General features: G+C 48.3%; 1 protein-coding gene across 1 annotated transcript in view; it reads right to left on the reverse strand.

Moving 5' to 3' along the window:
• nkain1 (sodium/potassium transporting ATPase interacting 1) overlaps window positions 1-22331 on the reverse strand; it is a 604623-nt gene that overhangs the window by 17853 nt on the left and 564439 nt on the right. Inside the window, exon 6 of the mRNA XM_070898961.1 lies at window positions 9985-10066. Within this exon, the coding sequence (XP_070755062.1) occupies window positions 9985-10066 (82 nt within the window). The remainder of the gene's footprint in view (window positions 1-9984; window positions 10067-22331) is intronic.

Genomic DNA, 22331 nt, shown 5'->3' on the forward strand with positions numbered 1-22331 from the left:
TCAATCGTGGCTTTCAAAAGCACCCGAAGGAAAAAAAATTGCCGGGCTACGGGGAAAGGGCGGGGGAGTGGGACTAGCTGAGGTGCTCTTGCAGAGAGCTGGTGTGGGCTCGACAGGCCGAATGGCCTCCTCCCGTGCTGTAACCATTCTCAGATCTCCTTTCAACCTTCTCTGTTCTAATGAAAAAAGCCCCAGTTTCTCCTCATCACTACAACCTTGGTATCCTTTTGGTAAATCTCTTCTGCATCCGCTCTGACATATTTCCTTTAGTAAGGATACCATAAAACTGGACACAATATTCTAGCTGTGGTCTAACCAATGATATGTATAGGGTTAGCATTACCGCTTTGATTTTGTCTTCCACGTTCCCATTTATATACCCAAGAACCCCATACTCTTACTTTTAACTGCTTTACCCAATGAGTGAGAGAGAAATCCAATCAGGTACATGAGAGGGAGAAGAGGAGAAGGGAAAAAAGGAGAGGGAGAAAGAGAATGAGGGAGCAGAGAAAGGAGAAACTAATGGAGGATTGTGTAAGAGAGAAAGAAGAAGGGAAAAATATTGCTTGGGATACAAAAAAAAACCCATTTAACATTCATATGCAAGAACTAATTTCATGTTATTGTTAGTTTGAAATGATATTTATTATTTTAGTTTTAGTATGAGTTCAAATCTGGAAATGTATGCAGAAACATTGAAATACAACCTGACAGTTAGTCATTCTTCAAAAAATTATACATTTCTTAGTTTTTTTAGAAATCATGTCCAGGGCTCAAAGGCTTTGCAACGTGTTATTAGAAATATCCAGCAAAATTAGATATTTTACGCAGCCGTTATATGAAAGGGAAGATGTGTCGCTCTTACAAGTTGAAAGGGCCTTTCAAAGCTCAAATGAATTAAACATGTGAACTGAATTGTAAATCATCAGAGTGCTGCAACAGGTGGGAGATTTAATATGTATTCAATGGACAGAATATTTATTAATAAATGGTACTTGTAATAAATGATCAGGTGGGCTGTATATTAGTGATAATGGGCTCAATTTTGCCCAACCCCGTTTTCTGGCGTATTGCCAGAGTTACGCTCATTTGTCTAGGCCAGAAATGTGCCAGAAATATTTTGCCAAAGTTTCCCCGATCTGTAATTCGAATTTGGCGCCACGCAGCGTGTCCAGTCACCTCGGCGGGTGGAGCCTGCTGTCTGCGCCGGAAAAATGATGCTGCACCTTCTGCGCATGCGCGGGGAAAAAAAGTTACCTTTCTGACGTCGTTGCAATGGACGCGCATGCGCAGTACAGCTCCGAGTTGGCAATCGGCCATTTTTAAAGAGCCAGTTGTATGTGTGAGAAGGAGTGCTGTGTGAAAGCATTGGAAAAATCGCAGCTGCAGCAGTACAAGAATTTTTTTACAGGAAGAAGTGGAGGCACTTGTTATTGTGACTGAGACCAGATGACAGGAGCTGGACACCAGCAGAGGTCACATAAAAGTTCCACCCAAAGAAATGAAGAAACGCTGGAACCAACTTGCAGAAGATCACTGTGCAATGGTGACCACCACAAGATCTGGAGGCCAGTGTAAAAAGAAGTGGCAGGACCTTGGTCAAGTAGTTAGTGTAAGTAATATTTTCATTTGTTCAATGCAATTGTAAATGTGACTAGATGTATATGTCCCACCTAGCAGAAAGACACCCTCTCTAAAAAGTTATGTTTTCATCTTTGCAGAGGAAAGTGGCACAAAACAAACGGAAAAGAACCCGAACAGGAGGTGGCCCGGCAAATCTGCAGCCACTGACACCCTAGGAAGAGAGGGTCACTGTTTTGCTGAGTCCTGCCTGGAGAAAAGCAACCATCACTGCACAAGCTGGGCCCACACTCGAGGGAGAGGGTAAGTCCTGCAAATTCCACAGTCTGGCTTTGCTAAATATTACCGCACGGGCTAGCCATGCTTCGGTTCCTGGGGATGTCTCCATCAGCTACGCTTCGGCTAATGCAATGTGTTATCATTCATCGTGATCCTTCAAATCAGCCTGGTGTCTGCGCTGTGTGAGCCTACTCATGCCACCCACCCTGCCCCCTCCTTTGCTGCTAACCATTTGTCTGTGTTCTGTTATATTTTGCAGAACTTGAGGCCGACCCTGACGATGTCGAAGAAAATTCAGACAAGGACCAGCCTGACAGGGATAACCTGTTCGAATCCAACCCTCCAGACCAAGAACATGGGGGGAGGGGGAGGAAATGGAGCTGGATGAAGCCCCCACTGTTTTACTGACTTTGGAGGAATGCCTCTCATTGAGGTGACAGCCCCTTCCGTGACTAGTGGTTTGAGTTCTGATGGGACATTCCAAGATTTCCGAATGTCCTAGGCTGCGGGGTCCAGTGGTGGGGCGCAGCGAGGCACACCCAGGGCCCCAGCGTCCGAGGTTGGGGGTCCCAGTGGTGGGATGCGGCGAGGTACACCCAGGGCCCCACCTTCCCAGGCCATGGGTCCCAGTGGTGGGGTGAAAGCCACACCAGTGGGGAGGAGGGGAAGGAGAGCTGGACCGTGCTCTCCTGAGGTGCAGGATCTAGCAGATGTGTTTCAGATGATGGCAATGAGTGCGGCGAGCATTGACCTTACGCGATCACTCCTGGACACCATCAGTGGGGTGGATGATGACGTAGCGGGACTGTCAGGAGAAGTAACAGCAATCTCATGAGAAATGGGAACGATGTCTGGGACCACGAGGGAGGGAATGTCAGTGATGGTGCATACGCTATCACTGAACATGAGGGAGGGAATGTCACAGGTAGGTGAGACACTGTCAGGCCGCATGAGAGACGGCATGTTGGAGTTAGCTGCTGCAATAAGGGAACGCGCCCAGACCCCGCGTCCATTGACAGAATCAACGGCCACTCCCACTCAAATCCCCAGACCAGTCTCTGAAGAGCCCCAATTGCCGCCTGCCTCCTGCCCCCCCCCCCCCGCCGCCCCCCCCCCCCCAACAGGTGCGCATTACCCGAGATGTTAGAAAGAATAAGCTTGGTACCAACCCGAGAAACGCAGCGCCACCGCCTGCGGGTAAGGGTGGAGTCACCAAGACCAAGCGCGGCGGGTGGTCTTAGAACAAGGTGGAGGAGAGAAGGGTGCAGCCTTTCTTTGCTGCTGTTGTTATTGTTGTATTATTGTTGTTATTGTTGTCACTGTTGTTCTCAAATTAAAAGTTTTTTGTAAGATATGTAAATTTACATGTTTATTAGTAAGTGATCTTAAAGTTTTTAAGTGATTTTAAAGTTTGTAAGTGATCGGAACTGAAAACTTTAAAGTTTGATACAAGAATAATTTTATGAAAGTTAACTGTTAAAATTTTGAATAAAATATATTTTACATTAAAACTGAATCATTTCCATTATTTGTTCGATTATTAAACTTCTCTTCCCCCCCCCCACGCCCCCCAACTAATTGCAGTCTTGTGACTTCTCCCCTTCTCTCTCCCACCCCCGCCCTCCATCCTCCCCCAAACTTATTGCAATCTTCGGAAGCCTTGCGATCAGCACCTCGCTCCCCGGGCTCAGTGCAGAAGGCTTCTGATTGGTCGGCACCTCCCGCTCCTCCCCTGTCCCGGGCTTGTTTTCCAGACCAGCCCGTGTGTCCGGGCACGGGGCCGATTCTGCCGGCCAAAGCTACAACCCTCCAGCCCTGCTTGAAGACGTTCGGTGGAGTGCAAGAAAAAAAATGAAAACTTCTGAAATCCCAAAAACTTCCAATTACTACATTGACAAGTAAAAAAAAGTTGAACTTTATTATTGATTTTTACAGTTTTTTTTGACTCCCTCCAAAATCTTCGATTAAAAACAATGGCCGATTTGTCAATGTGCGCTGCTTTCTGCAAACTCACCAGAAGGTTTTTCGGGAATGGCCAGATACGACGACCTGGGAGGAAACATTTTTGGCTAAACTGCAAAACATTATGAAAACCGGTGCAGACTATTACATCAAAAAAAAACTCACCTAGAAAAATCGTAACTAACTCAGTTACTCCGGCACCGATTGCAGGGGGAAACTTTGAAAAAAATAAATACACCAGAAAAAATGGCATGTGCAAAGAAACTGCGCAAATGACACGGGGAAATTGAGCCCAATGAGCTATGAGTCCGATCTCTTGAGCTTGCCATATTGTGCACTACCGCAGAAAATGATGAGGGAATTCAGTTATATGAAGAGACTGGAGAAGCTGGGATTGTTCTCCTTAGAGCAGAGCAGGTTAAGGGGAGATTTAATATGGGTGTTCAAAATTATGAAGGGTTTTGATAGATGAGATAGGGAGAAACAGTTTCCACTGTTATACATAACTGGGTAATTAGTGAGACCACACCTAGAGTACTGTGTACAGTTTTGGTCTCCTTATTTAAGGAGGGATATACTTGCATTGGAGGCAGTTCAGAGAAGGTTCACTAGGTTGATTCCTGAGATGAAGGGGTTGACTTATGAAGAAAGGTTGAGCAGGTTGGGCCTATACTCATTGGAGTTCAGAAGACTGAGAAGTGATTTTATTGAAACATATAAGCTACTGAGGGGGCTCGGCAAGGTAGATGCAGAGAGAATTTTTCCACTCGTGGGGAAATCTAGAATTAGGGGGCATAGTTTCAGAATAAGGGGTCGCCCATTTCGAACTGAGATGAGAAGAAATTTCTTCTCTCAGAGGGTCATAAATCTGTGAAACTCTCTGCCCCAGAGAGCTGTGAAGGCTGGGTCATTGAGTATATTTAAGGTGGAGACAGACAGATTTTTGAACAATAAGGGAATGAAGGGTTATAGGGAGAGCGCAGGGAAGTGGAGCTGAGTCCAAGATCAGATCAGCCAGGATCTTATTAAATGGTGGAGCAGGCTCGAGGGGCCAAGTGGCCGACTCCTGCTCCTATTTCTTATGTTTTTATGAGGGTCGGTAACCAGAGGATACAAATTTAATATAATTAGCAAAAAAGCCAGATGGGAGATGAGGAGAATTTGTTTTTAAATGCAGCGAGTTGTTATATATCTGGAACACACTGCCTGAAAGGGAGGTTAAATAGTAATTTTCAAAAGGGAATTAGACATATACATCGGGCTCAAAAGTAGCCCACCCCTTTTTTCAGCGCAGTCACCGGAGATGCGTTGAAAAATGCTCCGAAAAAAAAATCGCTCCCCACTTTGTCCGCTGTCCGGCCTCTCCCGAGTCTTCGCGCAGCGTGGCCAGTCGGGTCGGAGGTGGAGCCAGCGACCCGCGCTGAAAACAATGCCGGGATGTCTGCACATGCGCGTTGGAATGTGCGCGCATGCGCAGTAGCTCCTCGCCCCCAGCCTCTCAGTGTGTTGCTGCAGCGTGGCATCATCATCATACCGGCTGCTGGTGCGTCCCGCCCCTATCCCAGGCCGAGTGGCCTACCAGACAGGCCAGCCTGCTGCCTTCCCGGGCTGAAGATGAAGGTAGGGTAGGGCTTACTTACTTCTATTTTTTTTTGATATTTTGAAAAAATTATGTAAATATGTTTTGTCTCTTGTGAATAGTGGTGACCATTTGTCAAGCCTATTCACCTGGTGCTATTGCGACAGAAGAACATAAGTGATGGAGGAACACTGCGAGAATATCTTATTTATTGAAGTGGACTTTATTTAGATAATATGGGCTCAATTTTGGTATAATCATTGCAAATAAATAGTTGTTTAAATTAGTTGTGAGATTAGGGCAATTTAATTCCACTATCTTTTACTTCTTTTATTTTTGTAGTTTAAACTTCCATGAATGCTTCTGTTGTATAGTAATTTAACTTTACGAAGTTTGTCATATGATGTCCTGTGTGGCTGTTTGATCCTATTCACATTCTTTAGTCAAGTCATTAAGTTCTGCTGGCCTCCAATGTACCTACCTGCGCTGATTTCTTAACTCTCCGCAAGGGTTTTCCCAAGTGGCCACATACGCTGGCCTAAGTAGATTTGGAGTAACTATTAGCTGGCCAAAGTGGCCTAAATGGCCAAAACTGGTGTAGGTGACTGGTAACCCCCTCTTTTGAAAAAACTAAACTAAACTTTAAAAAATTGTAATTAACTCACTTACACTGGCACAAATTGAATGTGCAAAATGGGGATTTTTATGATACTCCAGAAAAATCAAGTTGCTCCAAAAAAAAAACGGAGCCACTCCTGGCCAATTTTGAGCCCATAAAGAGGAAACATTTGCTGGGCTATGGGGAATGAGCAGGGGAGTGAACATAGGAAGAGAAAGGGGCTTTTCAGTAGGCATCACAAGAACAGAGAGAACAGGACGAAGAGCTGGCTCTGAGCCCCAGGGGCAATCAGCGAGGAGGACCCTGTGGTCGTGTCTGGCGAATAACTGCTTCTATCTGGGGGCAGAGCAAAAGTGCAACTGGCCACACCGGAGAAGTAGACTTTCCAGATGTGCTACGTCTGGCGATTGAGAGGACCAGGTAAGTTTTTGCTCTCCAGAGATATGCCCATAATCTCGGTTGACACTCCCAGTGCTGGACTGAGTGAGTGTAGCACTGTCGGAGGCACCATCTTTCAGTGCTGAGGTCCCTTCTGCCCACTCAGGTGGACTTAAAAGTTCATACAGCACTCTTTGTCAGCCAGTGGCTCAGTGGGTAGCACCCTCGCCCCTGAGTTTGAAGGTTGTGGGTTCAAATCCCACTCCAGGAACTTGAGCACGTAAATCTAGGTTGACACTCCACTCCAGTGCAGTGCTGCGTTGTTGGAGGTGCCATCTTTTGGATGAGACTTTAAACCAAGGCCCCATCTGCCCTCCCAGGTGGATGTAAAAAAATCCCATGGCACTATTTTGAAGAAGAGCAGGGGAGTTATCCACGGTGCCCTGGCCAATATTTATCCCTCAATCAACATCACTAAAGCAGATTATCTGGTCGTGATCTCATTGCTGTTTATGGGAGCTTGCTGTGCACAAATTGGCTGCTGCCTTTCCGACATTACAACAGTGACCACACTCGAAAAATGGTCAAGACCTTTGGGACGTCCTGAGATTGGGACTGGTGGGAGATAAATGCAAGTCTTTCTTTATACTCGGCCAACTCGCTCTCTTTCCCCTGATTGACATTGGGATACACTAACACAAGAAGCTCAGGCCCTTCCTTGGGTCGCTCTCCCTTGGTCTGACCCCGGCCACTGAGTGTTGCCGATCCAGCGGGTAAATGTAGCCAGGCCCTGTGCCCTCAACTGCACACCGATACACGTACACTTTCCCCTCCCACCCCCTTCCTGAACCCAAAAGATACTGAGGCCAAGTGTGACATAGAAAAATAGAAAATAGGAGCAGTAGCAGGCCATTCGTTCCCTCGCGTCTGCACCGCCATTCAATATGATCATGGCTGATCCTCTATCTCAACACCACATTCCCGCTTTCTCCCCATACCCCTTGATGTCTTTTATGTCTAGAAATCTATCTATCTCCCCCTTAAATATATTCAGTGACTTGGCCTCCACAGCCTCCTCCCCACATCCAGTCTGTCCAACCCCGTCAGAATTTTATACATTTCAATGAGATCCCCTCTCATTCTTCTAAACTCTAGTGAATACAGGCCCAGTCGACCCAATCTCTTCGCCCCGGCCCCAGCTGCGACTCATCTCCTTCACACAATCTGATCTGCAGGCCTTCCGTGCCTGTTCCGTGGCCGCCTCCACCACTGAGAGACGCTGATCATTGAAATGTTGTGACCCAGGCTCAGCCATGATCGAACTGAATGGCGGAACAGGGGGCTGAAGGGCCTCCTCCTCTCCCTATTCGGCAACTCCGGGCCTCAAAGAGGCTTTTAAAAGCTCCATTTTTATTCCAGGGGTTGCATGACAGAACGTTAATTATTTTGTTTGAAAACTGCACGGCAAATCTTTTCCATCTCTCGCCCCACCCCCGCCTCCCAGTTTCAACTGATGGCCTTGGAAATAGAGGGGGGCAGGGCCTGGGGGGGGGGGGGGGGGCGCGGGGGGGACATATTGTTGACGATGTGCAGGGCATTTCAACTTGGCCCATATTTTGTCTCACACGGCTCCTTGTTTTGCCAGCAGTGATCTTCTGGGAACTAATTTAGTGAGGTGACAGGCGAGGAGGCAAATGAAGTGGCACTCGGAGCTGGTGAAGCTGAGTTGGGCCCTCGGCACACTTGAGGAGTTAAAAGCCTCTTTTAAGTGACAGCCAACTCGCAATCAAGCCCCTCTTCAGGCTTGCGTGCGTGCCCCCCCCCGGGGATCCGCTTCAAACGAGACCGCTCTATTAAATTACACGCAAGGTAAAAGTCACTCAAGCAGGCTAAACTGATTTCTTTCCGAAGCAAAGCAATTTGCAAGGATAGCGCGCCGAGATGGGGGGGGGGCACAAGGCAGGGTTGGAAAGGATGAGCACAAATGTGAGGTTGTGCTTTTTGAAACGAAAGCACAAGACGATGCACTGCGATCATTAATTCAGAAGTCGCTTGGCTCCGTTGCATCCGAGACCCCCCAAGCAACTGTCTTCCCTTGTCCCTTCTGACAGAACCGAAGTGTGCTGGCGTTCTGTTCGACAGGTCTCCCCCCCCCCCCCACCCCACACCCCCCCACACCCTGGGTCTCAGCCAGCCACTCACATTCTCTGCCTGAATTTCCTTTGTCAAAAGGGAATACTTGAAGGGGAAGAAATTTGCAGGGCTATCGGGAACGAGCAGGGGAGTGTATTCAAGGCAAAGCAAGGTAAGTGCTTGAGGGAGGAGGGAATCGAGGGATGGGGTTAGATTGAGTAGGGGTGGGAGGAGGCCAGTGTAGTGCGCAAACACCGGCATAGACCAGTTGGGCCAAATGGCCTGGTTCTGCTCTTTAGACATGATTTAATAAATCAAAGTGTTTACAGACAATGTAATAAAGCACAGAATTGTTCTTTTAATGCCCCGGTGATTGCTCTCCCTGGGTTGCCTGCGACAGTGTCCAGGAAATTAATCTTTCAGTCCTGGAGACTTTACGAGGGTTGGCAACCACACCCCGCCCTGCACCTGGGCAAGGGACAAGCCCCTTTTTGCTCAGCGATTCCCTTGGACAGATCATTGCCACATTGACACACGTTCTGTCGCCTCCCCCGCCTCGCTCCCAGCCCATCACACAGACCAGAGCTCAACCTGGTGTCAGCTGTGGCTCAGTGGGTAGCACACTCACCTCGAAGTCAGAAGGTCGTGGGTTCGAGTCCCACTGTCGGAGGTGCCATCTTTTGGATGAGACATTAAACCGCCTGCTCTCTCCGGTGGAATGCAAAAGATTCCACGGCACTATTTTTAAGAAGAGCAGGGGAGGTATCCCTGGCGTCCTGGCCAATATTTATCCCTCATTCAACATAACAAAACAGATTATCTGGTCATTATCACATTGCTGTTTGTGGGAGCTTGCTGTGCACAAATAGGCTGCCGCGTTTCCCGCATTACAACAGTGACTACACTTCCAAAAGTACTTCATTCGCTGTAAAGTGGTTTGAGACGTCCGGTGATCGTGAAAGGCGCTATATAAATGCAAGTCTTTCTTCTTTCTGCACCCTCCGTGGCTTGAATGTGATTGGAGGGCGATTTCCCCGTCGAACTACAAGGGGAGTGCGGGGGTGGGGGAAGGTAACGTTTGAAGATGCAGCTCCTTACAACGCCGATTTAATCAATCACGGGAGATGTGAGCTGAATACCTACAAACACTTCTCCATGCCTGCGCTTGTGTTTACGATGTTCAAAGTTCCACCGGCTCCGAGCTTTTGCTTGTCCCCTGTGAATGCCAATTAGCAACAGCTACCACAGCGGAGAGAGTAATAACATTAAAGATCTTCTCACAGACAGGCATTAAAAATAAAAAATGGATTATTATCCTTGGACAACATTCCCCGGAGTATCTGAGCAAGGCTTAAATGAAGTGTTGGGGAGGAACGCAACACAGCAGATTTGATCGAGTCTGTGGGGACCGGTGGAAATGGAAATGTCCTTTTTTAGCCAGTAAAGCACTTACGTGTACAGAGGCTGCAACTGTAAATGAGAAGTCTTCTGAGGGGCCTGATACCCGTAGGAATCAAATCCTCCTATGAAATCAACTAGAAACACAGGAGAAACAATTAATATTTTGCAGATTGCAAATAATTAACATTTTTCAGAGATGAGAGACATCCGCCTTTGTACCTTTCAGTTACATCTTGTAAATTTCTACTACAGGTGCAACGTCCCGAATCCGGAACTCCGAAAACCGGACATTTTGCGCATCGGAATCCGGAATTATTGTCCGAAAAGCCGACATTTTGAGGCGGCCAGGATGGTGACATCGGGCAGCGAGGGACGAGGAAACCAGACATGGGGGGGGGGGGCCGCGGGTGGTGAGCAGCGGTAGGAATCGGCGAGGAGCGGAGTACCTGCGTGAATCGGCGAGCGGCGAGGTCCGAAATCGGGCGAAACCTGAAATCCGGCACGGATTTAGTCGAGGATTCCGGATTTCAGTCAAGAAAATCGATAGTCTGAAATCCGGAATCTTCGACCGAATCTGTGCCAGGTTTCGGGTTTTACCGGATTTCGGACCTTGCCGCTCAAAGCCCGGCACGGATTCGGCCCCGAGGATTCCGGATTTCGGACGTCGTACCTTCATGCTGCTATTGCCGCAGCCCATGCCCCTTCTTCAAGCAACACCTATAAAACAGATTATCTGGTCATCATCTCATTGCTGTTTATGGCAGCTTGCTGTGCACAAATTGGATGTCGCTTTTCCCTACATTACAGCAGTGACTACATTTCAAAAGTACTTCATTGGCTGTAGAGCATGTTGCAACGGCCATAGGCCATGAAAAGCACTGGATAAATGCTTTCTTTCATCACACACCTTTGCCAAAGAAACCATAAGAAGTCTGCAGTTCGAATTCTTTCTCGGGATGTGGGCATCGCTGGAAAGGCCGGCAGTTGTTGCCCATTCCTGGTTGCCATGAGAAAGTGGTGGTGAGCCGCCGTCTTGAACCGCTGCATTGTAGCGATTTGATACAACTGAGTGGCTGGTTAGGGCACTTCAGAGTCAACCACATTGCTGTGGGGCTGGAGTCACATTTCGGCAAAGATGGGGTAAGGACGGCAGGTTTCCTCGTCCGAAGGACATTTGTGAACCAGTTGGATTTTTGCAAGAATCCGACAGCTCCTTGGCCACTTTTACCGACACCTGCATTTTATTTCCTGATTTCTGCAGCTGAATTCAAATTCTCAAACAGCCACGGTGGGATTTGAACTCACGTTCACTGGATAATTAGCCCGAGCCTCTTGCTTACTAACCCACTCGCAACTGGTAAAAAGTTCAGGGGGGGAAACGAGGAAAGATATTTTTACGTAACGACTTGATATGATCTTCAATGCACGGCCTGGAAGGGTGGTGAAAGCAGATTCAAAAGTAGCTTGCAAAAGGGAATTGGATATATATTTGAAAAAGAAGAACATTGGAGGGCTATGGGGACGGAGCAAGGGTGTGGGACTAATTGGTAGCTTGTTCAAAGAGCTACCACTGGCAAGATAGGTTCAGTTCCTGATTGGAGTTCCAGACCCCAGGTACCTGACATGTTTTCATTTTCAGCTGAGCAAAGTGGCATGCTCCATGTGACGTTTTACCCCAAGTCCCTCCACCTTCAGTTACTGTATGTGGCACAGTGTCTCACACCTACATAATCAAAGTCAAAGTTGCCTGGAAATAGGATTGGACATTAATGTTGCCGGGATGTTGTCACATTCAGGGTAGCTGACAGTTCATTCACTTTGCAATTCCTACCTGTTTAATTCAGGAGCTGTCCGCTGAGCGGAAAGTGCCTGAGGTATTGTCTTTCAGTGGGAGACAGGTATTCTATCAGGGTCTTGTAAATTGGCACTGCCTGTTCTCCCTGGGCAGAGTGTTGTTATCTCCTGCTTGCTCTGCATCTCCTGCTCGCTGGGTTGCTTATGTTTCTGAGAGGCCAGTTTCGTAACAACAACTGTATTTATATAGCGCTTTTAAGTAGTAAAACATCCCAGGGCGCTTCACAGGAGCGTTATCAAGCAAAATTTGAAACCGAGCCACATAAGGAGATATTAGGACAGGTGACCTAAAGCTTGGTCATGCAGAGAGGCTTCACGGAGCATCTCAAAAGGGGGCAGAGAGAGATGGGAGAGGTTTAGGGAGGGAATTCCAGAGCTTAGGGCCCAGGCAGCTGAAGGCATGCCCGCCAATGGTGGAGCGATGAAAATCGGGGATGTACAAGAGGCCAGAATTGGAGGAGCGCAGAGATCTCGGAGGTTTGTAGGGCTGGAGGAGGTTACAGAGATAGAGAGGGGTGAGGCCATGGATGGATTTGAACACAAGGATGAGAATTTAATATTTTGAGGTCATAGAACCATAGAATGAGATGGCACAGAAGGAGGCCATGTGGCCCATCGTGCTGGTCCTGGCTCTTTGGTAGAGCGATCCAATTAATCCCACTCCCTGATCTTTCCCCATTGGTCCGGAAATGTTTTAATTTAAATTTAAACTGGTGCTGTCAGTCTGCCTTGTGTTTAGCCTTTGAGCAAGAGGTGTCTTTGTGCTGAAGCTCCCGGCGTTCGGGGAAAGGTCCCGCTTACATCACGGCCTGGATTTCTGAGCACCGGCAGTGAGGGAAGAAGTTGCACTGCCGTACACATGTTCACGTTGCATTCATGAGTTTACCTTAATTTCAAATCACTTTGGCCCTCATGGTAAAGTGCACGAGTCAGCCACACAGAGCTGAGGGCACAGGTTCGATTCCTGATCTACGCTGCTCTCTCCGTTAGAAGGGCAGCTAATTCAGAGAAGGTTCACTAGGTCGATTCCTGGGATGAAAGGGTTGTCTTGAGAGGAAGAGTTGAGCAGGTTGGGCCTGTACTCATTAGTTTAGAAGAATGAGAGGTGATCTTATTGAAACATATAAGATTCTGAGGGGGCTCGACAGGGTAGATGCAGAGAGGATGTTTTCAAGATCAGATCAGCCATGATCTTATTGAATGGCGGAGCAGGCTCGAGGGGCCAAATGGCCTACTCCTGTTCCTAATTCTTATGTTCTTCGATCGGGACACTACAATCGGCCTCAGTGCGTGAGGAAGGGGAAAAATATCAGCCCGGCTTCCTGCTGTCAAATGCTGTCCGTTGACCATGTTGCAAAAGTGGACAGGATTGGTCCAGACTGTGAGCTCCTCCATGACTTCGCGAAGATCACAGCTGAAGAATGACACCTTGGATTCCCTTGAGTTTAGGGGGTTGAAGAGGTGATCTAATCCAGGCAATAAGAGGATGCACGAGGCAATGTTCCCTCTAATTATTTGGGAATGTGCGGCCCCTTCAACGGGCCGCGTGTTCTGTTCAAATTTCCGCGCACGCACGGTTTTTCCCTTTAACAACCAGTGAGCGGCCTGCGTGGAACCTCGAGACCGCCCCGTGCGCCTGCGCAGCTTAACGGGAAGATTGGCGCCAGGGTAGATACAGAGCGACTGTGACGGTGGAACGAGGCTATTCAGGAGTAAGGTCGGGAAGCATTTTTTCTCACAGGGGAGTGGAAATCTGGAGCTAGCGCCATCAAAAGGCCGTGGATGCTGGGGGTGAATTCAAATCGTCAAGGCTCGGATTGATAGGATTTTGTTGGGCAAGGCTATCGAGGGATATTGATCAAAGGCCGACAACTGTTGTTGAAGAACAGAGCAGCCATGATGTAACTGAATGTGGAGCAGGCTGGAGGGGCTGCATTGGCCTTCTCACACTCCTTTGTACGAAAAGAAAGAAAGAACTTGCATTTCTATAGCGTCTTTCATGGCCTCAGGACATCCCAAAGTGTTTTACAGCCAAAGATGTTCTTTTGAAGTGTAGTCACTGTTGTTGCTTGCTACTTGACGCAGTGTTTGTGTGGTTGGATACCATTGTCTCAGCACATTAACCAGTGCCTCCATTAGGGGTTTGAGGGACCTATCCACAATGGAACTGAATTGCAGACCTACTAGGTCAAAAGTCTTCTGGAGATTTTAGACAGATAGTCAGCTAGAGATAGAGATAGAGAGATGGATACATCGATAGATACAGCAGTGCCTTTCATGTCCCAGGATGCCCCAAAGCACTTTGCAGACAATTAATTACTTTTTGAAGCCTAGTCACTGTTGCCGTGTGGACAAGCATGGCAGCCAAAGATCCCACAAACAGCAATGCGAGCAAAGACCGATTTGATGTTTTAGTGATGTAGGTTGAGGGATGAATGTTGGCCGTGGGAAATTGCCCCGTGGGAGCACCGCCGCCGGTTGGTGCCACTGACAGCTTTTCCTGTTGGGAGGCTGCCTGTGGCTGGGCTGCGTGTCCACCCTTAAAGGGGAGGTGGCAGTGTGGCAAGTCGCCATATTATTTTTTTTTTTTTGTCGGCCGACTGCCAGGTCAGCCCGACAATTATGCCCCCGGGTACGACGGAGCCGCCAACCAGGCAGCACTGCAGCCCCTCCTGGGTGCCAGGCCAACGGCTGGCCAAAACCCTCCCTGGTGGCCCCAGTGGACCGAACTGAAAGCTCTGCCGAGTTCGCAGCGGCCCTCCCCTTTAACTGAAGGGGAGGGACATTGTGACGTGTCAGCGCGGCGCTGATGACTTGGAGCGCTGGCTGTTCCGACCCACCCGCGCTTCCGCCCCGCTCCCAACACCGCTCCGACCGGAAGCAAAATACAAAGACCTGAATTTCTGCGGCTTGTCGGCCCCGTGCATGGGGGCGGACGGAACACTTTAAACGCGGTCGGTGCAACACGTTTCGGGCGGAGGGCAATTTCGGCCCCGAACAGGTGGGCGAGACTCATTATTCAGGAGGAATATTCATAACTCAGCAAGGCAGATGCATTGAAGGCAGATCAGCAGAAAGTTCAATGTTTCTGTTTGAAGAATGTTCAAAACCTCCGAGCTCACAGAAAGCAGCTGTTGTATCCCACCACATAAAACATAACTGCGTATTTCGACATACGCAAGTTATTCCATACAGGCAGCTAATCTGCCATGGATCTGGCACTTACCTGGGCCATCTGTCCCCATTACAGATATCCATTAACATCGATTTGTGTGTTGATGGCATTCATTTTTAATGTTCAGAAAGAACAGCATCTGCCTCCTAACTGTATTTTGGTGAAATAAGTTTATTCTGGGAGGGGACATTTTCGAGAAAGATATGGTTAGAAGATCCAGCTTTGATTCCCAGACTCTGCTGGGTTCATTGGGACACCAGTGGGTGTTTCAGCATCCCTGAATTGAGAGGGGAACTATCACCCGGGGTTCCCGCTTCTGATTGTAATCTGGTGAACTCTGCTCGAAGGTGAATGTGTGTATGTGTGTGTGTGTGTGTGCATATGAGTGCACGTGTGGGTGTACGTGCGAGTGTGAGTGAGTGTGACTACATGTGAGCGTGAGCGAGGGTGTGAGTGTGAGCGTGGGTGTGAGTGTGAGCGTGGGTGTGAGTGTGAGCGCGGGTGTGAGTGTCATGCGGGTGTGAGCACGGGCGTAAGTGTGAGCGTGAGCGTGAGTTTGAGCGTGTTCGTGTGTGAGTGTGAGCGCAGGTGTGAGTGTGAGCATGGGTGTGAGTGTGAGCGTGGGTGTGAGTGTGTGTGTGAGTGCGGGCGTGTGTGTGAGCGCGGGTGTGAGCACGAGCGTGGGCGTGAGTGTGAGCGTGGGCGTGAGTGTGAGCGCGGGTGTGAGTGTCATGCGGGTGTGAGCACGGGCGTAAGTGTGAGCATGAGCGTGAGTTTGAGCGTGTTCGAGTGTGAGTGTGAGCGCAGGTGTGAGTGTGAGCACGGGTGTGAGTGTGCTTGTGTGGTGCAAATACACGTCGGATGAAACCAGCATGGGGCTGAGCTGCGATGTGCACCTCAGGGTCAAATCCCCTGCCCACACTCAGTGCCTGGCCTGACAGATAATCAAGAGCCATTTCGCCAAGGTACTGAAGGTCTTTTGGTTGCCATGTAGTCAGTGAAATCATGAATCAGCTTGTTTCTGGGCGGATGGGCCAAGTTGGACATTATGGCCTTGCTGCTCTGTATTAACCTTGCTTTCTCACACCTTCAGAAAGGGAGAAAACCGGGAAACATCGACAACAACAAAAAAGGATTCTATTACAGGCCTGTGATTTTCACGAGAAAACTCAAAAGATCAAAAGCCTTACCCTGAAATAACCTTCAATAGCAGCGTGAGATTTCCAGGGTTTTCATTGGCTGGCCTCCCGATTGATGCAGGTCGTATTGATTCAGGATTAAAGTCAGATACACAACAGGCACAGGGGAGGGAGCAGACCTGACTCTCAGCTCTCTCTCAGCTACGCTGATCAATGTCTAGTCAATACAGGGTTGATCCCATAAACTCTCTGTTGACAATGGTTGGAGATAGTTCCATATCATTCAGCTTCATTAATAAAATGAGACAATCCATGGAATTGTTTGTGCTGCCATCACCGTTGCAGCTGCTAATTGAGGGTTTGGTTGTGCCGTGGTTCTGTTACTTGATTACTAATCCAGAGTTCAAATCCCACTGTGGCAGTTTGAGAATTTCAATTCAGTTTAAAAAAAAATCTGGAACTAAAAAACTGGCATCAGGGTGACATCCGGAAACCTCGGGACCGAGGCCGTTCCGGATTCCGGGTATTTCCGGATTTTGGAATGTCTTTGCCTGGGCCGAGGGAGATAGGTAGGGTAGGGGAGGATAGGGGGGATCGGTCGGGCCGCCGGAGGTCGGCGGGGTTCGGTCGAGCTGAGGTCAGGGGTGGGGGGATCGGTCGGGTCGCCGGAGGTCGGGGGTGGGGGGGTCGGTCGGGTCGCCGGAGGTCCGGGTGGGGGGGGGTCGGATGGGCCGCCAGAGGTCGGGGGTGGTGGGGTCGGTCGGGTTGCCGGAGGTCAGGGTGGGGGTGGGGGGTCGGACGGGCTGCCGGAGGTCGGGGTGGGGGTCGGTCGGGTCGCCGGAGGTCAGGATGGGGGTGGGGGGGTCGGACGGCTGCCGGAGGTCGGGGTGGGGGGTCGGTCGGGTCGCCGGAGGTCAGGGTGGGGGTGGGGGAGGTCAGGCAACCGGAGGCAGGGGAGTTTGGTTTTAGGAACATTTTCCGGTTTCCGGACGACCCCACCACAGATCGGCCCAGTGTCCGGAATATTCCGTAACTCCGGATTTTGGATGTCGCACCTGTATCAGTAAAAGTGACCATGAAGCTATCGGATTGTCGGAAAAACCCGACTGGTTCACAACTGTCCTTCAGGGAAGGAAACCTGCCATCCTTACCCGGTCTGGGCCTATTTCTGACTCCAGTCCCACACTCTCAGTTGTATCAAACCGCTACAAACACTGTTCAACAAGAAGGCTCACCACCACCTTCTCAGACAACTCGGGCAATAAAAACCGACCTTGCCAGTGGTGCCCACAACCCGAGAATGAGTAAAGATATTGCTCTGTGTTACTCGCTGTGCTGACCTGAGGCTGTTGTATGGATTGTGAACAGAGCGAATCTTCCTCCTCAGTTCTGTCGCTGACCTTTGACCGGGGCTGGAGCGATGGTCATGTGGCCAGTGACTGCAGAATATGGCAACTCTCACAGCCTTTCTGGGCCAATAAACAACAATAGCACCACTTCACAAAGCAAGTCATTGTGCACGAGCACGGTGGGACATTTCTGAGAGATGTGACGAGAAACTATTTGAACATCATTTCTTCCTCTCATTATCTGCACACTTTAATGAAACAAATCTGTCATTTCCACAAACCAAAATGAAGGTTTGGTCAGGGTGAGTTACAGCAGTGTTGCTGCAAACTGATCAAAGTCTAGGATCTGTATGTTTGGCATCACTTCCATGCACATACACACACACATATACATATATATACATATATACACACATATACATATACACACACATAAACACACACACATATATACACACATACAAACACACATATATACACATATATATACACATACATATATACACACATATACACAAACACATATATACACACACACATATATACACATATATACACACACGCATATATACATATATACAGACACACATATAGATACATATATACACACATGTATATATATATACACGCAATATATATACATATACACATTTACATACACATATACGCATATATACATACACACATATACAGAGAAGCAACAACTTGTATTTGTAAAGTGGCTTTGGCAGAGGGAAACGTCCCAAGGCGCTTCATAGGAGTATTGGAAGACACAAATTTGACACCGAGCCACGAGAAGAAATTAGGGCAAGTGGCCAAAAGCTTGGTCAAAGAGATAGGTGTTAAGGAGCATCTTAAAGAAGGAAAGCGAGGTAGAGAGGCGGTGAGGTTTAGGCAGGGAATTCCAGAGCTGAGGGCCGAGGCAACAGAAGGCACGGCCATCAATGGCTGAGTGATTATAATAATGGATGCTCAAGAGGGTAGAATTAGAGGGGGAGGGGATTTGGGGCTGGAGGAGATTACAGAGACAGGGCGATAGAGATATGGGGGCCGAAGTTCACCCCCGCCGGAAACGGGGCGAACTTGCCATGTTTCAGCTGTTTATACCGCCGCAGTGGATGCAGTGGCCTCTTGCGCGAAATTCAGCTCATTGTCCTTTTTTCCCAGCGGGGTGGAAGTCAGTCAGAATGGGAGCGGAAATGGAGGCGGGCGCAGTGTTCGCTGCTGTGATGATGTCATGACGTGTGTGCGTCACCAAGTCTTTCCCCTTCACTTAACGGGAAGAACCGCTGCGAACTCGGCGATTCTTTGTTTGGTCCACTGGGCTACCAGGGAGGGTTTCAGCTGGGCCAGGGGGGGGTTGCAAGGCTGCCCTGTTGGCGGCCAGGCCGAACCCGGGGGCATAATTGTCGGGCCGACCTGGCAGTTGGCCGACAAAAAATAAGTAAGATGGCGGCCGCGGCAGTGCACCTTCCCCTTGAATGGCGACCACGCCACCATTTTGCAGACACTGCAAGCTCAGTGCACCGACTGAAAAAGCTGCTGGTGCACCGAGGGGCGGGCCGAAGATTTTGTACGGTAAATTTTGCCTCGGGCGGGAAATCGGTGGTGTGCGCTTTGATGACGCACTTGGGAGGGTTTGGCAGCAGCGGGGAAGAAGTGGGAACTGCCAGAAAAACCACCGAGGAGAATTTCACGAGCAGCGGCCATTCGACAAAAAAATCAGCGACCATTCAACACCGCAGCTTGGCCACCGCTTTCCGGCAGTAACGGGCCTTAGCGGGAGGCTGAATTTCTGCCCCAGGGCACAAACACACACACACATATATATACATATATATATACATACACATTCACACGTAAATATATACATATATACTGAGATACATACGCATATATACATACATAAACAAACAAACATGAAATACATACAGATAAAACATGTACACATACATGTATATAAACACACATACATACAAGCACACACAACCACGCCCAAAAAGTACTTGAATACATCATTCGCCAGTGACCTAGAAACATAGAAACATAGAAAATAGGTGCAGGAGCAGGCCATTCAGCCCTTCTAGCCTGCACCGCCATTCAATGAGTTCATGGCTGAACATGAAACTTCAGTACCCGCTTCCTGCTTTCTCGCCATAACCCTTGATCCCCCGAGTAGTAAGGACTTCATCTAACTCCCTTTTGAATATATTTAGTGAATTAGCCTCAACTACTTTCTGTGGTAGAGAATTCTACAGGTTCACCACTCTCTGGGTGAAGAAGTTTCTCCTCATCTCGGTCCTAAATGGCTTACCCCTTATCCTCAGACTGTGACCCCTGGTTCTGGACTTCCCCAACATTGGGAACATTCTTCCTGCATCTAACCTGTCTAAACCCGTCAGAATTTTAAACGTTTCTATGAGGTCCCCTCTCATTCTTCTGAACTCCAGTGAATACAAGCCCAGTTGATCCAGTCTTTCTTGATAGGTCAGTCCTGCCATCCCGGGAATCAGTCTGGTGAACCTTCGCTGCACTCCCTCAATAGCAAGAATGTCCTTCCTCAAGTTAGGAGACCAAAACTGTACACAATACTCCAGGTGTGGCCTCACCAAGGCCCTGTACAACTGTAGCAACACCTCCCTGCCCCTGTATTCAAATCCCCTTGCTACTTCTAAGCCTGGTACAGTTGCTGGCACAGAATCAGGGTGTATCAACAAAACAGATACACCGCCTTGGGTGCTGTTGTGGGGGATGACTCACCAGGGGAAGGGAGCAGCAGCCAGGTTCATGGCACCGTGGCTGGCTCTGCTGCACAGGAGGGCAGGAAAAAGAGTGGGAGAGCAATAGTGATAGGGGATTCGATTGTAAGGGGAATAGATAGGCGTTTCTGCAGCCTCAACCGAGACCCCAGGATGATATGTTGCCTCCCTGGTGTAAGGGTCAAGGATATCTTGGAGCGGGTGCAGGACATTCTGAAAAGGGAGGGTGAACAGCCAGTTGTCGTGGTGCTTATAGGTACCAACGATATAGGTAAAAAATGGGATGAGGTCCTACAAGCTGAATTTAGGGAGCGAGGAGTTAAATTAAAAAGTAGGACCTCAAAGGTAGTAATCTCAGGATTGCTACCAGTGCCATGTGCTAGTCAGAGTAGGAATTGCAAGATAGCTAAGATGAATACGTAGCTTGAAGGAGGGATTCAAATTCCTGGGACATTGGAACCGGTTATGGGGGAGGTGGGACCAGTACAAACCAGACGGTCTGCACCTGGGCAGGACCAGAACCAATGTCCTAGGGGGAGTGTTTGCTAGTGCCGTTAAACTAATATGGCAGGGGGATGGGAACCTATGCAGGGAGACAAAGGGAAGTAGAATGGGGACAGAAGCAAAAGACAGAAAGAAGTAAAAGTGGAGAGCAGAGAAACCCAAGGCAAAAATCAAAAAGGGCCACATTACAGCAAAATTCTAAAGGGGCAAAGTGTGTTAAAAAGACAAGCCTGAAGGCTCTGTGCCTTAATGTGAGGAGTATTCATAATAAGGTGGACGAATTAACTGCGCAGGCAGCTATTAACGAATATGATATAATTGGCATTACGGAGACATGGCTCCAGGGTGACCAAGGCTGGGAACTCAACATCCAAGGGTATTCAACATTCAGGAAGGATAGACAGAAAGGAAAAGGAGGTGGGGTAGCGTTGCTGGTTAAAGAGGAAATTAGCGCAATAGTAAAGAAGGACATTAGCTTGGAAGGTGTGGAATCTGTATGGGTGGAGCTACAGAATACCAAAGGGCAGAAGACGCTAGTGGAAGTTGTGTACAGACCACTAAACAGTAGCAGTGAAGTTGGAGACAGCATCAAACAAGAAATTAGGGATGCATGCAATAAGGGTACAACAGTTATCATGGGCGACTTTAATCTACATATAGATTGGGCTAACTAAACTGGTAGCAATACGGTGGAGGAGGATTTCCTGGAGTGTATTAGGGATGGTTTTCGAGACCAATTTTTCGAGGAACCAACTAGAGGGCTGGCCATCCGAGACTGGGTGATGTGTAATGAGAAAGGACTAATTAGCAATCTTGTTGTGCGAGGCCCCTTGGGGAAGAGTGACCATAATATGATAGAATTTTTTATTAAGGTGGAGACTGACACAGTTAATTCAGAGACTTAGGGAACGGTAACTTCGATGGTATGAGACGTGAATTGGCTAGAATAGATTGGCGAATGATACTTAAAGGGTTGACGGTGGATAGGCAATGGAAAACATTTAAAGATCACATGGATGAACTTCAACAATTGTACATCCCATTCTGGAGTAAAAATAAAACGGGGAAGGTGGCTCAACCATGGCTAACAAGGGAAATTAAAGGAAGAGGCATATAAATTGTTAAATCCAAGGAAGAGGCATATAAATTGGCCAGAAAAAGCAACAAACCTGAGGACTGGGAGAAATTTAGAATCCAGCAGAGGAGTCAGAGGGTTTAATTAGGAGGGGGAAAATAGAGTATGAGAGGAAACTTGCTGGGAACATAAAAATTGACCGCAAAAGCTTCTATAGATATGTGAAGAGAAAAAGATTAGTGAAGACAAACGTAGGTCCCTTGCAGTCAGAATCAGGTAAATTTATAATGGGGAACAAAGAAATGGAAGACCAATTGAACAAATACTTTGGTTCTGTCTTCATGAAGGAAGACAAAAATAACCTTCCGGAAATACTAGGGGACCGAGGGTCTAGTAAGAAGGAGGAACTGAAGGAAATCCTTATTAGTCAGGAAATTATGTTAGGGAAATTGATGGGATTGAAGGCCGATACATCCCCAGGGCCTGATAGTCTGCATCCCAGAGTACTTAAGGAAGTGGCCCTAGAAATAGTGGATGCATTGGT

The sequence above is a fragment of the Pristiophorus japonicus genome, chromosome 14, assembly GCF_044704955.1.
Source record: "Pristiophorus japonicus isolate sPriJap1 chromosome 14, sPriJap1.hap1, whole genome shotgun sequence".
NCBI lineage: Eukaryota > Metazoa > Chordata > Chondrichthyes > Pristiophoridae > Pristiophorus > Pristiophorus japonicus.